The 18,091-nt window shown below is 42.2% G+C and overlaps 1 protein-coding gene across 1 annotated transcript in view; it reads right to left on the bottom strand.

Annotated features, from left to right (window-relative positions):
* Window positions 1-18,091, bottom strand: part of shank3a (SH3 and multiple ankyrin repeat domains 3a) — a 730,589-nt gene that overhangs the window by 591,716 nt on the left and 120,782 nt on the right. The window contains exons 5-7 of the mRNA XM_059654527.1: window positions 10,201-10,309; window positions 4,084-4,235; window positions 908-1,075 (exon numbers count right to left, since the gene is read on the bottom strand). Of these exons, the coding sequence (XP_059510510.1) occupies window positions 908-1,075; window positions 4,084-4,235; window positions 10,201-10,309 (429 nt within the window). The remainder of the gene's footprint in view (window positions 1-907; window positions 1,076-4,083; window positions 4,236-10,200; window positions 10,310-18,091) is intronic.

Here is an 18,091-nt window from a genome sequence, read left to right as displayed (position 1 = left end):
ATCCATTTTCCCATTGCTTTACTCAATCAGAAAATTTCTTTGTGGCACAAGAAATGGAAAACAATGTCCTGCTCCTCTGATGCTGCTTGGCCTGCTGTGTTCATCCAACTCAACACCTTGTTATCTCAAGTTTCTTCTCCCTCTCCTGTTCTCCTTTGCACTTTTGCTTAGAACAGACATGGCCATTCAAATCCAATGCTAATAAGTTGTAATGTTGTCAATACATCTTGACTTTTTCTTTACAAACGCAGGTTTAAAGTTTGAGCCCAGGCATAAAAAAGGAGGTGCTAGCAAGTTCTTTGCACCTGTTATGGTTCATTTAGACCTGAATGACATCAAGAGGTGGATACAAGTCAAATCTTGTGAAGGCAGTGCCTGCCCATGCCTACTTCTGTGTTTGGATGCACAGTTCATCAAGGGATAGTATTGTTTGGGTTGCAGGTACATTGTTTGTAAGTTAAATACTTTGTTCAACGCTTTGTTAGGGACTCAAACCTGTAAACACAATTAAGGGTAGGTCCTAATTGAGCATTCAACAGATACATTTAGAGGGAGGGAGACTCTTTCTGTCCCTTCTCTAACTCTCCAACTGCACTTCAGTAAACAACAAGATGTAGAGCTGGATGAACACAGCAGACCAAGCAGCGTCAGAGGAGCAGGAAAGCTGAAACATCAGCTTTCCTGCTTCTGATGCTGCTTGGCCTGCTTTGTTCATCCAGCTCTACACCTTGTTATCTCAGATTCTCCAGCAGCTGCAGTTCCTACTACCTCTGTGCTTCAGCAGAGTCTGAAGACTCCTGCTGTGAGCAAACATACAAGAATTGGAAGGCTGCTTACTGTCACTTTCAGCTATTAACTCACCAAGCACACTTGTAATTATTCTCTGTCTGCCAGTGAATAGTTTTACCTGATGGATTTCTTGCCAGCCATTCTCATCCATACAGCCAACATTAGCATGGTCATGCAGAATCAGTTCACAGCAATAAGGGTCTCCTCCCACCATCGAACTGTGGTACAAAGGCGTTAACCCCCGGCTGTCCTTGTAATCTGGAGAAGCACCCAAATCCAACAGGGTCTATGCAGAAGACAGAAGCATAAAATGCTTACTATAGAATGTATTGAGACAGAGCCCATTCACTGTCACATGTACAGTCACAGCACTGTTACTGTAGGATGTAATTACACAGAATGTACTGTATGACATACAGTTGATATACAGACATAGCATTGTGACTGGAGAAGAGGTTGCACAGCATGGAATCAAAACACATACAGGCAGGCAGTGTAGTCACTGTAGGACATCTGTTACATAAAATGATTATTGCAGGATGTACAGTCATGCAGATGGAAGCCACTGGATGCAGTCACACAGATAGTTTACAGTAACATGCACAGTCTCACAGCTTGGATAATGTAAGAAGTTACTTTGTATAAGTCTTTATATTTTATAGTGAGTTGAGGGGTTCAGGAGGATGTATAAGCCAACTAGTGAGGTAAAAATTATAATGTAGGAAGACGACAGCCAAATTGTACAAAGCAATGGTAGGTTAGCCAGAGAAATACAAAGGTGAACCAGACTGGGTGTTTACACAATGAGATAATTACAATATTATCTGTTGTAGGAGTAGATTGAGAGATAATTGTTAGCAGGAAACAAGACAGAACACTTGTTCTCTTCCAAATCAAGATCTTCTCCTTTCCCCTGAGAGGCAGAAGGGATCTCAGTTTTCATCTCATCTGAAAGACTGTGTTACGACAGTATAGGAGTCCCTAACACTGCAGTACTGAAGGGTTAGCATGGTGATGTATTCAAATACGAGATTAGAGACTGATTCTATGCAGCACTGAATTATAGCTACACAACACATAATAAAAGTGAACCCACAGTGCAGTTTTAGACAAACCTTAGCATTTGAGAATTGGGACCTCACTACTTCAGCTCTCCTTGAGCTGTGCAGTACCACATTCCATTTCATTTTACACCATTTTCTCCACCCAGATCTTGAACGTGCTGATGTTTAATCCTATACTTTTAGGGACCATTATTTTTGCCTGTATCTAGATCTGTTTGCGTCTGAAAGGATAAAGACAGATCAAAGCTCTTATCCTCATTTCATGATCACAAATCTTCCAATAGCGGCCACTGGCCAGAGATCAGGTGCAGGAACTCTGATGAATTTCCAGACTCTTACATCCTGATGAGACAACACAGTTATCAGTGGCATGAGCTTTATCTGATAGCACTGCTGCCTCATGGTGCCAGAGAACCAAGATCGATCCCACCTTCGGTAAATAACTGTGTGGAGTTCACACGTTCTCGCCGTGTCTGCATGAGTTTCCTCTGGTTCCTCCGGTTTCCTCCCACAGTCCAAAGATGTGCAGGGTAGATGGATTGACCATGCTAAATTGCCCATAGTGTTCAGGGATGTGCAAGTTAGGTAGATTAGCCATGGGAAATGCGGGATTACAGGAATAGGTTATTTGGGGGAATGGGGGTAATCTCGTTGGGATGCTATTTGGAGGATCAGTGTGGATTTGACAGGCCAAATGGTCTTCTTCCATACTGTATGGATTCTATAATTCTAACCCCAACACCATTTGGACAGTTCTAAGACACAGTGTTACTGATTTCTCCTTTAACTAATCCTGACCTTACTGGGAATTGGTCAAGAGCAGGAACACTGGCTGGTTTATCCCTCTCCACATGTAGTTGTGTCTTCCAAGTTTGGGACTTATAAAGCCCGACCTGACAATGTGCGAATTAAATTCCCTTTATCTAATTTTAGTTAAAACACATGTTATACCTCTGATGAAGGGTCTAGGCCTGAAACGTCAGCTTTTATGCTCCTGAGATGCTGCTGTGCCTGCTGTGTTCATCCAGCCTCACATTTTATTATCTTTTATACCCTGAAGGTATTTTTCCAAAAGTTTGGAAATATTTACATAGCAATATTATCCTCTTAGATCTATGATTGTCTGCTGATTAGAGCAATTCTGTTGGAAATAATTTGGCCCATTCTCTGCTCATGGCTTAACTTCACACTACTCCCTCACTGCATGTCCTCTCGTAATTGGTTACTCAACCATGTCATTGTGCTTCACTGAACCCATCACTGTACTGGAAATGGTGCAATTCAACATCTATTTATAGAACAATGCTCTCACTCCCCTCTGAGAGAAGCAGCTCGGCTGCAGTGCTGAATGGCTAGCCTACTTCACCAGCCTTTGGCCCTACTCCCCGCTCTCGGATTCTCAGTGTTCGATTCCCCAATAAAACAAAAATTCAGCCTACTGAGCATGCACAAACGGTGACATCCTTCCCACTGAATGCCATGATGTGAACATTCTAGCTTTGGGATGTCTGCTGCCAGTAACTGATTTCTCAACTCCCGTTTTCTCATGGACATCTTCACATTTATGCAAATTACACTGTTCTATGGACGGGATGTAACTGGGTAGTTTTTCACATTGTTGGTTAGATGTTCATGTTACATTTATACTGGAACAACTTGGTAACGGGCTCAGTTAGCTCTACCGTCCTAACTCTCAGTACTACAGCCAGGACATTGTCATGGTATGTGGCCTTAGCTGCATCCAGTACCATCCCTTGTTTCTTAATATCACAGGAAATGAATTGACTAATTGGAGACTGGCTTCAATGGTACTGGGACAAATGTTTACTTTCACGTTCACCATCTCTGGTCCCAGATTACTGATCAATTAAAGTAAAATTCCAAAAACTGCCCCAGTGGAATTTGAACTTAAGTCTTTGGAACATTAGTCCAGATCTCTGGATTACTAGACCAGCAACACTGCCATTCTTGTTTCGATGTGCCTGATGTTTGGGTTAGCTACAGTTTTCGAGCAAATGTCTGGCATAGAAACATAGGGGTTGTGAAAGAGCAATGTACCATTGTATATTCAATATTAGTGTACTGCCATGACCTCACTTATTGTAGAGTAGAGCCATTTGCTCATTCATGACAAGTTGTGCATGTTTTGCCAGCGCAATTCAAAACTGTGTACTCACAATCCTTTCACTGTGTAATTACATACCAATGTAGCGCGAAATTCTTTACTTACGATTAGTGCAGTGTGGTTCCGACATCGCACAGCCTTATGCAAAGCTGTTAATCCATCTCGGGTCCTGAAGTCCAAATGAGCCCCCCCATTTTTCAGCAATTTGATTATCTCGGATGTATTCTCCAGTTGTGCAGCCAACGTCAGTGGGCATTCTAACAGTAAAATGATAGGCAATGTGTGATCAGTATGATAATGACTACCCTCCAAATCAAAGGTGGCAATGCAATAATATAGAGGGAAACATTAAACAGATGGTCTCGAATTCTCTTCAGTTTATTTCCTGCACAGCTATAAACTACCCAGAAATACCCAAGCAATTCAAATGGACAGTATACATGACATCTAGGAAGTATCAAATTGGTGGGTAGTGTCCATGATGGATGGTCGATAGTCAATAGTAGACTGATCAGGTGTTTGACAGTGAGGAAGAAGATCTTAGATTACATGAAGATATGGGTAGATTGGTCAGATGGTCAGATCAGTGGCAGACGAAATTTATCCCGGGTAAGTTTGATGTGACGCATTGAGGAAGACATAACAAGGCAAGGAAGTACTCAATGAATGACAGGACACTAGGAAGCTCAAAGGAACAGTGGGATCTTGGGACGCTTGTGCACAGATCCCTGCAGGCAGGTTAATTGGGCATTGAAGAAGGCATATGAGATGCTTGCCTTTATCAGTTCTGGCATGGACTATAAGAGCAGGGAGGTCACATTGGAACTGTACCAAACTTTTCTGAGGCCAGAGCTGGAGTACTGTGTGCAGCTTCAGACATCACCATGGGAGGTATGTGAACGATCTGTAGCAGGGGGGTGCAGAGGAAATTCACCTGGAGATGGAACAGTTTAGCTGTAAAGACAGTCTGGCTAGGCACAGGTTGGTTTTTTTTGCAAGCAGATAAAGTTGAGACGGACCTGATGGAGGTGTATAAGATTCTGAGGGGTATGAGCAGGTTGGGAAGATGGCTGCTCCCTTACTTCAAAGGTCATTGACAAGAGGGAATGAATTTAAGGGGAAAGGCAGAGGGTTTACAGGGAATTTGAGGAAGCCTTATTTCATTTGGAGGGTGAGAAAAAAGTGGAATGCACTTACCTGGGAGGGTAGTTGAGGTGGGAAATCTCACAACCTTTAAAAATTATGTCAGCAGAAAATGTCATAACTTTCAAAGCTATGGGTAGAATGCTGAAAAGTGTAATGAAGTGTAGATTCAAAGTTGTTAATAATGGGTCAAAGGGCAACTTCAGTGCTGTATGATTTCACAGTTCTAGAACGTGCAGGGCTTGTGAAAGATAGTCTGGGTGGGCCAGCTCCAACAACAGGTCAAGTATATTTCAATTGTCTGGTCATAAACACTGCATGGATTTTCTGGTCATTCTTTCTTATGGTATTACCATTATGCTGTCAGCAGAAAGCTTGAAATGAAAGTGTGTTCTTCGGCTGGTGAAGTAGCTTCTACAAAGAGAAAGAGTTTCCTGAAGCTTGCATCGTAGGCAGGCCACAAGTGGGGCAATAAGATCACTGGGTGCAGAAGCTAAAGTAGACCATTTGGCCCAAACAGTTTGCCCTGCCATTCAATGAGATAATGGCTGATCTGATGACAGAAATCGGGCGTCAATATGCTAGTCTGTTATTGCTTAATTAGAATGGAACAAAGTGCCTAGCAGCATCTGGGGAAAGAAAGCAGAGTTAATGGTGACTCTCCGTCGGACTAGAAATGTTAATTCTGCTTTCTGCCCTCAGATGCTGCCAGACCTGCTGAGTTTCGCCAGAAATTTCTGGTTTTGTTTCAGATGTCTAGTCTCCACTGTTCATTGCATTATTTATGGAACAGAGAGTATCTGGTCATAATTTCTCAACTTCAAAAGTGGTAGCAAATGCCACAATATCAAAACATTCAGGCCAAAGTTGGGAGAATTTAATTAGAAATACCTTTGGAGGAATTTTACTAGAGGTTTGGAAAGGGGTATATGCTTTCTATTTGCCTCCAACCACTTTTTCCAGGACAGACCAATTCCACTATCAGGATCATCCTAGGAGTGGTGGGAAATCAGGTCTGCAGGATAATTAGACAATTAACTAAAATCTTCCATAACAAGACTGTTTTCCCCACATTGTACATACCGTACACTGTTGGCAACTTAGCAAACTCAGAGTAGGTAACTATACAGCGGCAGGTCAAAACAGCATCAATATGCAAGGCTTTCTAACCTTGAATGAGAGAAAATGGCAAGGCTGATGTCTTTTGCTGGCAGGGTTTCAGCATTATATGAGGAGATCCTGGAAGGTGAGATCTTTGATTGTACTAAGCATGATGGAGTCACAGCCGCTCCCATCAGACTGCCCATGCCTCTATTGTATCATCCTCATTCATACTGCATCCATGTGAGTAACAACCTTTTGTACAAACACAGTGATGTCTGCTAGTCACCTGTGCAATACAGGACGCTGAATAAATCACCTGCTTCCTCAGTCTGCCTGCCGGAAACCCCTAATCTGAAAGCATACTACCACTGCAAAGGTGATCAGGGACCAAGAACGGTCATCCCAGCCAAAAACTGACTCAGCCCAGAAGCTTCTCCCAATAATACACAGAAGCAGAAAGCACAGAGAAAGAACGATAAGATGAATACCCACAAAAGCAAAGTGCATTTATATTCCATTTGAAGATCATTTAGGTAAAATCTGGTCAGCAGACATCCTGCAAGCCAGACTTTGGGCCCCATGGGCTTACGCAGCACATGAAGAGTTTTCTACACACAGCCAGGTAGATTTGGAAGATGCTGCAAGGAATATGCTTCTCCAATTAAAGCCTCTTTCTCTTGTACTTTGCATGTTGGCAGGCCTGCCCCTTAGCCTACCAGCAACTAACATAGGTGAGAAATGGCCTCTGATTGGAAGAGAAGAGAACCAGGTGAAGGTCCATACCTCTATTCAGCCTGAAGCCTGGATGCCAGGTGCAGCGGTGAGTATGCTGAGGGGTAGCTGGGAAACGTAAGGGGTCAGGATACCTACTGGCTCGGTGTGGGGACAAAACAGCAATAAACGTAGAAACAGGGAGAACAAGTCGGCCATTCACCTCCTAGAGCCTGCTCTGCCATGTAATGAGGTCATGGTTGACCTGTTTGTCAACTCAGGAATCTAGTCTGCGCTATCAACTTGGATCTGAAAATCAGTTACTTTGGAAATTTTATGTATTTCTTTTCCAAAAACGTTTTGTAGAGGGCTTGATTCCTACTGTGCTACCGCTGAGAGTCATGGCAAAAGGTTTTAATATTGACACATCTACCACCTCTTTCCAGGTATGTGGAGAATGGCCAATTAATAAAGACAATACATTGGAATCTGCAGACTTCTTTGCATTTATTTAGAACCTTTTACAATTTCAGAATGCCTCAAAAAATCCCTAACTACTGAAGTATTTTTGAAATGTAGTTGCTGATGAAATACAGGAAACAAACCATTAAATTTGCATTCAGCAAATTCCCACAGCCAACGATGACCAGATAATCTGTTTTGATGGAGATAACACAGTGTGGAGTTGGAGGAACACAGCAAGCCAGACAACATCAGAGGTGGAGAAAAGTTGACGTTTTGGGTTGGGACCTTTGAATGTCAGCTTTCCTGCTCCTCTGATGCTGCCAGGCCTGCTGTGCTGCTCCAGCTCAATACTGTGTTATCTATTTTGATGATGTTGACTAAGGGTTAAATAGTGGCCAGTCTCCAGGAAGAGGGCCCTAAGTCACCTTCCAGGTGAAACACAGCTTTACCTGTACTTTTCACACAATCTAGTCTATTACATTTGCTGCTCACAGTGGTGTCCTCTACACAGGAGAAATGGAGCATAGACTGGATGACCGCTTTGCACAACGTCTACATTCTGTCTGCAAAAAAAGACGTGTTTCCAACAGCTGCCACTTCAACACACCAATTTGTTTCTTGGCCAACATCTCGGTCTTTGGCTTGCTGCAGTGCTCCTGTACAAGCTGAAAAAATAACACCTCATTTTTCACTTGGGAACTCTACAGGCTTCTGGACTTGATACTGAGTTCAATAACTTTTGGGCTTGAGCTGTCTTACATCCTTACCCCAAAGCCCACACACTAGGCCTGGTTACCACATAGTCTGTTATTACAAACAACTCATTGTTAGCCACTAATAGTCATCATTAATAGCTATTCACCCTCCCAGCCTGATCATTTTTTGCTCTTCTGCCTGCCCAACTGTTCTTCTCTCCCTTTGGGCTCTGTCTCCACCTTCTGTTCACTCCTTACCCAACCCTACCTTATCTTCTGCATAAAAACTGACATGTTCCTAGCTTCTGTCAGTTCTGAGGAATGGTCACTCGACCCAAAACACCGACTCCGATTTCTCTCCACAGATGCTGCCAGACCAGCTGAGCTTTTTCAGCAATTTCTGTTTTTGTACCTGGAAGAACTTTCCAGGTATACAGCAGTACAGCATGTTTTATATATGTTTGCAAAGGCAGATAATGCATCCATTTGTCATTTCATCTCAAAGACTGCAACTCCAATAGTGCCCCACTGTTTCAATAACGGAAACATCAACTTAATGTCTTTGATGCTTGACGTACAGTTTGACCCCACCATTTCCATAACAGGTACTGCTGAGTCAACGCAGCTACCTTATAGAGAGTGGGAAGAACAGATGAAAGGCTGAAAAGAACAACAGACGAATATGAAGAGGAGTAGCAGAATAAGGAGAAATAGGAAGAAGAGAGAATGACTGGAGCAGGGTGGGGAAAATGAGATAGAAAATGGTAGAGGATGTAGTTAGGATAATACTGAGAATATTTAAAGAGGATAATATAGAACCAACAGGGTGAGAAAGAAAAGATAAAGGAGAGAAGGGGTAAACACTGAAGTTTCTTTAAAGGGTCAAATCATGGTGTTATGATGTTATGATCTCATTCCTTTTCAAAGATCTGAAAACCAAGTTACTTATTTTTTAAAAATGAAACCACTGGGGTTTATAGTTTAAGAGAAAGAATTTCACTGTACAATGGTACAGAGCATGTAAGTTATTCAGTCACATTAAAATATTCAAAGTTCAATGTACACATATCTTTAGACTTTCAACAAAGCTTTTAATCTCAACTTTTCTTCTCTGCCTATTTGACTTACATTGCCAATGATTCAAGTCAAACATTTCAGAGGGATTGAAAGATTAACCACTCAGGATTGAGACTTTTTGGGCCTTCTGCTTACTTTTGGCAAGTTTATCCCTCCAAATCTCCTCCGTCTATTCCATGGCTGTAGAATCCAAGTTCGAAACAGGCATCACTTACTGTCTTATCCATACCTGACTTGAGTCAGAACTGTCCTCATTCTAACACTCTAACTCTAGAGTCTTGCATCTTAAACTTTCTGTCTCTCTTCAGCTTGTCGATCCCAGAAGGTCAACTCATTGCTAATACAGCCTTTCCTATCAATGTACCTACACTCTTACAGTCAGCATAAACATTTCACTTGAACTGTGCTTGAACGATGCTTCACCCCAGCAGCAAGCTTTTCCTAAACTTAAAACTAAAACCCTGCTTGAGATCAAAGCCAAATCTGCAATCTACCCCTCCTATAATGATCTTCTTGTTGACCTTTCTCTTTTGTTTGACAACTGGGTTACTTTTACACATGATTATTTACTGGAAGCAAGATGCTTTACCAGAATTTATCTTTCAACAAATTGTAAAAACCAAAAGAACTGCGGATGCTGTGAACCAGGAACAGAAACAAAGTTGCTGGAAAAGCTCAGCAGATATGGCAGCATCTATGAAGGAAGAAACAGAGTTAACATTTCTATTTTTTCCTTCACAGGTGCTCCCAGGCCTGCTGAGCTTTTCCAGCAACTTCGTTTTTGTTCCTGTTTCAACAACTTGTGTTCTTAGAAGGGACAATCACCCAAATATATTTTTTTTCTCCTAAAGCTTGTGAGCTATCATAATCATTTAATATTCCTCAATTCTTTAACTACTGCAAATTCTGTTTGTTGGGATCCCTTTGTCAAACTTCTTGTTCATGTTTCTGCTACTTCTTTTTTGAACCAATAAATAAATAGACATTGCAAACATGACCCAACTTGAATACAATGGAACTGCCATACCTCCTGTGTCTGGGTCATGGAAGTTTGGGTCCAGTCCTTTATCCAGCATCTTACTGATTTTCTCAGCATGATGATACTGGATGTATTCCATGAACTTCTTGAGATTTGCCTAGAAAAGGAAACAAACGGGAAATAAAAATTGAGGAATAGTCATGACAGATGTTTGATAAATCTCAGATACTGGCAGAAAACTGATATCTAAAGGTGTTTTAATGTGACTGAATCTAGCCTCAGGAGACCAGTCATGAAATAGAGCTCAAAAGCTGCCTTTGATCACCCTACCACCCCCCTCCACAGCTTGACATGAGTCCCTGGCATGAATGAGATGATGAATTTATCACACAGGAGAAGGAGAAAGGAAACCAAGCACAAGAATTCGTGTGCCACCTCTTAACTTTCTAAATCAACTTGGACTTTGCAAACATCGTCCGGCAGTCCACCAAAGGTGAAGGTGGGACTAGAGTACCTGGAATGGAATTTTGGGAAGCGGCCAGAGTTACCATCAACTACACAGGCTTTGAGGAGGGAGATTTAAAAAGGCAGTCAGAGACGATGGGCTCACATGGCTTTTAGACACACTAATATCCAAACTCCATTCCACATAGGGATTGTATGGAGAACTGTGACTTACCCTTGCTATACTTGTCCTGAGCCTATTTGATGGGAAACTATAGAGGAGATATACTTCATGCTGAATCTGCTCTGGGATTGTGTGGTGTGTCAATACAAAGACAGCTTTTACTATGCAATCTAACCTACGCTGCGTTTACACCGGATGTATCTAGAGTATGTTATCTTGTTTCAAACCCATGCTGTAGCTGCTCTGATGGTTTCGATGGAACAACAAAGGGAGTGTATTACTTTGTATATAATCCATGTTGTACTTGCCTTGGAGAATTTATTGAAAAACTGCAGAAGAAACTTTACTGTGTATTAATCCATCATCTGATATTATGTATCTTATATTGAAAGTATTCCATTTCCAAATTTCTTCTCTTGGATTGGCACAAAAACTCAAAGCCAGCATTATACTTGCTGAATAACCACTGGATGCAGTTTCATGGTGTAAGCCAAGCCATAGTTATTTTATCTTAACCACCCGAGCCACTCCAACTTTCTCAATAGATAATCCTGCACACACAAATTCTTCCCAGATTTTCAAGTGCAGTTTTTAATTCACAAATAGGATAATTGACAGTTTTCTCCAACAGCACAAAATGAGGAACAGCCAGAAGGAAATCCCTTGAACTGTTTAGTGTCTCCAGTCTATGGTTTTATTCTGCTTCATGGAATACGGCAACAGACTAGACATAATTTGTCACAACTTCAATTCAGTTACCAGAATCAGACATTCTATCAAGATTTATATTTAATGCTGTGAAATCGCCTACTTTGTTAGCAAGTGAGCCTGGGAAGATCACAGGCATAGGGACTCTGTGCAGATTGTTTGCGATTTTAACAGTAATAAATACTGAACCAGCATTTATTACATGCAGACTCAACTACTCTAATGATCTCCTTTTCCACTCTTCATAAACTTTAACATATCCAAAGATATTCCACCCATATTCTTCTTCCCAAAAAACCTCATTCATTTACCATCCCTTTCCTTGCTGACCCACATGGGTTCCACTCCAGCAATACCTCCATTTTAAAATGGAGCTTAAATCCTTCTGTGGTCCCACAACGCCCTTCGCTATCACTGCAACATTCTCCAAGTAATCAGCCCTTCAAAATATGTATTTCTCCAACACTGGCCTCTTCACAAACAGGAGTTCCTTTATTCCATCATTAGCATCATTCTTCAGCTGCTGAGGCCCTGAAGTACATAAAGCCTTCCCTGAAACACTTTGCCTTTTCACCTCACCCACTTCCTTTCAGACATTCCTTCTTATCTATCTCCTTACACAAATCAGGAAACTATTGGAAGTTATCACTTGAAAGGTTACTTCAATGTTTCTGTACGTTAGTGAGTGCAACTTAACCTTCATCTCCTCCCAATGCTTCTTGTACTCAACATATCTGAAGTTCTCAGTCAGGCAGCTGAATGCCTTTTACTACTTCACACTGTGGAGTGTTTGATAACCCAGTTTAAAGGGAGTTTTATTTTGTCACGGATCAGAGTTGTATCTGCCCCAGGGAAATTCTATGAGGTAGCATGGAGGAAGCTGTAAGCTACAACTAACTGAAAGCATTATTCCAAACACTCAAAATGTTAACCCTGTTTTGGGTTTTCAAGAAGATCTGTAGGTCGGGTTGTTGACGCAGTTACTGACTTGCTTGCCAAGCTGGTAAGTTTGTTCATAAACATTTCATCACCATAATTTCATCACCACGCTCGGTAACACCATCAGTGCACATCCTAAAAGTTTAACCCAAGGTCAAACTGATGTTTGCACATGCATAGCATGCATGTCTCTGGATTCTCAACCAGGAGACTGATTGGAATTGGAAGCTAGACAGCAGAATAGCTACAGGTTTTGTTTATCAGCAAGTAAATTTCCTTATAATGGCGAATCGGTCCAACATTTGATAACAGTGAGAAGGTGTAGCACCACATGGTTTTGTACAGGGATAGATGTTTGCTTAGTCTAGGTCAAGTTGACAGAGGAAGGAGGAAGTGTTAGGTATCCCAAAAGACATTAAGGTGGACAAGTCCCCAGGTCCAGATGGTATCTATCCCAGGTTACTGAGGGAAGCGAGAGAGGAAATAGCCGGGACCCTAACAGATACCTTTGCAGTGTCCTTAGACACGGGTGAGGTCCCAGAGGACTGGAGACTTGCTAACATTTTCCCCTTGTTTAAAAAGAGCAGCAATGATAATCCAGGTAATTATCGACCGGTGAGCCTGACATCAGTGGTAAGGAAGCTACTGGAGAAGATACTGAGGGATAAGATCTATTCCCATTTGGAAGAAAATGGGCTTATCAGTGATAGGCAACATGGTGTTGTACAGGGAAGGTCATGTCTTACCAACTTAATAGAATTCTTTGAGGACGTGACAAAGTTGATTGATGAGGGAAAGGCTGTAGATATCATATACATGGACTTCAGTAAGGCGTTTGATAAGGTTCCCCATGGCAGGCTGATGGAGAAAGTGAAGTCACACGAGGTCCAGGGTGTGCTAGCTAGATGGATAAAAAACTGGCTGGGCAACAGGAGACATAGAGTAGTAGTAGAAGGGAGTTTCTCAAATTGGAGAACTATAACCAGTGGTGTTCCACAGGGATCTGTGCTGGGACCACTGTTGTTTGTGATATATGTAAATGATATGGAGGTAGGTGCAGGTGGTCTGATCAGCAAGTTTGCTGATGACACCAATTGATGGAGTAGCTGATAGTGAAGGGGACTGTCAGAAATTACAGCAGAATATAGATAGACTGGAGAGTTGGGCAGAAAAATGGCCGATGGAGTTCAATCCGGGCAAATGCGAGGTGATGCATTTTGGAAGATCAAATTCGAGGGCAAACTATACAGCAAATGGAAAAGTCCTAGGGAAAATTGATGAACAGAGAGATCTGGGTGTTCAGGTCCATTGTCCCCTGAAGGTGATAACGCAGGTCAATAGGGTGGTCAAGAAGGCATATGGCATGCTTTCCTTCATTGGGCGGGGTATTGAGTACAAGAGTTGGCAGGTCATGTTGCAGTTGTATAGGACTTTGGTTCGGCCACATTTGGAGTACTGTGTACAGTTCTGGTCACCACATTACCAAAAGGATGTGGATGCTTTGGAGAGGGTGCAGAGGAGGTTCACCAGGATGTTGCCTGGTATGGAGGGTGCTAGCTATGAAGAGAGGTTGAATAGATTACGATTATTTTCATTAGAAGGACGGAGATTGAGGGGGGACCTGATTGAGGTCTACAAAATCATGAGAGGTATACACAGGGTGGATAGCAAGAAGCTTTTTCCCCAGAGTGGGGGACTCAATTACTAGGGGTCATGAGTTCAAAGTGAGAGGAGGAAAGTTTAAGGGAGATATGCGTGGAAAGTTCTTTACACCAGGGTGGTGGGTGCCTGGAACGTGTTGCCAGCGGAGGTGGTAGACGCAGACACGTTAGCGACTTTTAAGATATATTTGGACAGGTACATGGATGGGCAGGGAGCAAATGGACACAGACCGTTAGAAAATAGATGACAGGTTAGACAGAGGATCTTGATCGGCGCAGGCTTGGAGGGCCGAAGGGCCTGTTCCTGTGCTGTAGGTTTCTTTGTTTCTTTGTTTCACTCCACTTGTTAAAGGCTGTGGTACAGAAGTTGAAGTGTACGGCATCAACAGAAAGGTAGAATCTGACCCTATGGTCGTGGATGACATGTCACAAAGTGGCCGTAGACAAAGTAGAGTTGATCATTATGAAGTGCTTCGAGAGCACACATCAACTCCAGCCTTCCAGATTGCCTTGAACTACTGCAATTCATTTATCATGACAATAGGTCCCAGCAGACGCCACCTCTCTGGCCCTACGCTCATCCCTGGAATGTGTGACTAACAAGGACACCTACATCAGGCTCCTACTTATTGACTTTAGCTCTGCCTTCGACACGATAATTCCAAACTCATCTCCGAACTCCGAGACCTTGAACTCTGCCACCCGCCCCCCCACACTCCTCAAATGGATCGACTACCTCACCCGCAGACCGCAGTCAGTAAGGATAGTCGAAAACACCACCTCCAAGATAATCCTCAACACCAGTGCCCTGCAAGATTATGCATTCAGCGACTTAGCATACTCCTTGTACTCATGTCTGTGGCCATATTCATTCACTTCATTTACCAACTTACTGATGACACTACCAGAATGGGTCAGATCTCAAATGACAATAAGCAGAGTCCAAGGAAAAGACAGAGAGCCTACTGACATGGTGCAAAGACAACAATCTCTGCTGCAATATCAGCAAAACAAAGGAGCTGGTCATTGACATCGGGAGGCAGGGTAGAGGACATGCCCCTTTCTGTATCAATGAAACGGAGTCAGAGGTAGTCGAAAGCTTCAAGTTCCTAGGAGTAATTATCACCAACAATCTGTCCTGGCCCACCTACACTGATGCTACAGTTAAGGAGGCACACCAATGCCTCTGCTTTCCCAGGAGGCTAAGGACGTTCAGTATATCCACCATTGCTCTCACCAATTTTTATAGATGCACCATAGAAAGCATCCTATCTGGACACATCAGAGCTTTTAATGTAACTACTCTGCCCAAGACTTCAAGAAATTACAAGCAAGTTGTGAACGCAGCCCAGTCCATCAGGCTTTCCATTCACTCTGTCTTCACTTCCCACTGCCTCAGGAAAACAGCCAACTTCAAAGACTTCTCCTACTCCAGTTATACTCTCTTTCACCCTTAAAAGTTTGAAAACATGTAGCAATAGATTCAAGAACACTTCTGTCCTGCTGTTATCAGACTTATGAATGGACTTCTCATATATTAAAATTGATCGTTTTCTGCACCTTCTCTGCAGCTCTGCAACAATAGCTGATTATTGTTGATACTATTTTGTGACGTTGAATTTACAAATTCATTGATGGCAGTGACTTAAAAGATGCCATGAAAGTAAATATCCATTAACTTCTAGCATTAGAGCCAAAAACACAATATATGCTACTTTATTCATAAACGTCTTCTCCATTTAACAGACCCTGCCATATGCCAATAGACCAACAATTTTTTTAAGTTCAGCCTGTTAAGTGGTATGTAACTTTCACAACTCGGGTGCCAGGCAATGACCATCTCCAAAAGGAGAGAATATAAACACCTCTCCAGCAAATACATAGTTAAATTGAAACCAAAGAACCCATTTCCATGACAAAGTAGCCTGCTCTGCCATCCTTAGTATGACTTAAGTGGTTAGTACCCCTTATTTTCAATTTCTTCTTTGATTTGATGAATGAACTGGGTTTTATAATCTTTTGCAGAACAATTAATGTTCACAATGCTTGCTTCTTCTTTGTATTCTGTAAATATGAAATTGTGCCCTGCATACCCAACTCTGTATTGTTAATGTAGATCTAGAAAAGCAGTGGTTCTTATACATATCCTTGTTGAACAACACAATATGTATTCCTCCGTACGAAAGACAACCTGTTAGATTAGATTCCTTACAGTGTGGAAACAGACCCTTCGGCCCAACAAGTCCACACTGCCCCTTGGACCATCCCACCCAGACCCATCCCCCTATAACCCACACACCCCTGAACACTACGGGCAATTTAGCACGGCCGACCCACCTAGCCTGCACATCTTTGGACTGTGGGATGAAACCACAGCACCTGGAGAAAACCCACGCAGACACAGGGAGAATGTGCAAACTCCGCAAAGATAGTTGCCCGAGGCTGGGATCAAACCTGGGTTCATGGCACTGTGAGGCCACAGTGCTAACCACTGAGCCACCGTGCCACTCTAAACTCTATTCTCTGTTACTCAGCCAATATTATAATCATGCCGCCATTGTCCTCAGCTTGGTCCACTTCAATAGCTTGGCATCACCCCGTGATGTTAGAGCTGCTCTCATTGGAGAAGAATGAAAAAAAAGGAGATTGGATTGAAGTTTTCAAAGTTGGAAGGAATCTGGATAGAGTTCCCATGGCAAACTGTTCCCCTGGCAGAAGGGTAGGGTACTTATGCTTTGATGAAATAATCCATGTACTTAAAGTAAATGGCAAAAGAACCAAGGTGAAAAGACAAAAATATCTTAGCACAGCAAATGGCTAGGATCTACAACCCGCTGCCATGGAGTACACTGGGTCCAGATTCAACCAGGCCTTTCAAAGCGGAATTAGATAATTGCCTAGAGAAAAATATTTCAGGGCTGCAGGGAAACAGCAGGGAATGGGACAAGGTGATTTGCTCCAACCACAAACTTATACATTTTAAACAAGTAACCTCAATTTAATCAAAAGCATACCCCACTGTAGCAAGACTGAGCAAGACTTTGACAAACTTGTGATATTGTGTCAATGATGTAGAACAGTGTACCAACACTGAGTATTAGCATGCCAACATTGTGTCAATGTGTACCAACAGTATACAGCAGTGTCTTAGCACTGTGTGTCAGGGTGCCAATGTTGTGCCAATGTGATCCAAAACTGAGCTATATGCCAATATGCACTTTACGGGCAGTTAATTTATATATTTAATTTCCTTTGAAGTCTTCTAAAGGTCTAAAGATTTAAGTTGCTGCATTCTAGTCAACGTTAAGTGCGTGCATAACGTGTTGTACTTATGATATCACAGTATTACATAGTCATGGGTGACCAAGGGAATGGTCAGGTGTGGCAAAACCCCTCAATATCCAGTGTGATGAGAATGTGTATTTATATATCAACCCCCAAGGTACTTCACTGGAGTATATCAGACATAAGTTGACAATTAGCAATGAGGAGAGTTAGGTTACAGGAGAGGACATAAACAGAGAGTGAAAGATAAAAGGAATGAAATAGGCTTATGCTGGCAGTTTGACTTAGCAGGCCTGCATTTCACTGCACCTGATTTACTTTGCCATTTCAGTCAACAAGCCAAAAAATGGGTTAGGTGTGGAACAGGCAGTTGATGCTGTCCGAGACTACTTGGCACTGTTGACAAAGAGCAATTTCATCCCTTAGAAGCAGTAAAGAGACAAAACAGCAGGGAAGGAGAAAGAGAGTGGATCACAATAAAGGAAATTCAAGCAGAGATAAAGTAAGGGGGCAAGAACAAGGAAGAGTAGGAAGAAAAATGGAAATTGAAGAGATATGTAGAGAGTGAGAAGAGAAAACATGGAGAAATAATGCAGGGAAAGACAAATCAAAGGGGGACAGACATAACAAGGATTGATAAAGAAAACAGGAACTAAGAACAGCAGACTGCATACAATTCCAAATGTTATTGCTTTATTAAGAAATTTTCTAATATCCC

The sequence above is a fragment of the Stegostoma tigrinum genome, chromosome 25, assembly GCF_030684315.1.
Source record: "Stegostoma tigrinum isolate sSteTig4 chromosome 25, sSteTig4.hap1, whole genome shotgun sequence".
In the NCBI taxonomy this organism is placed as follows: Eukaryota; Metazoa; Chordata; class Chondrichthyes; order Orectolobiformes; family Stegostomatidae; genus Stegostoma; species Stegostoma tigrinum.
The sequence above is the reverse complement of the archived record's forward strand: the minus strand, read 5'-3'. Positions and strand labels throughout refer to the sequence as shown.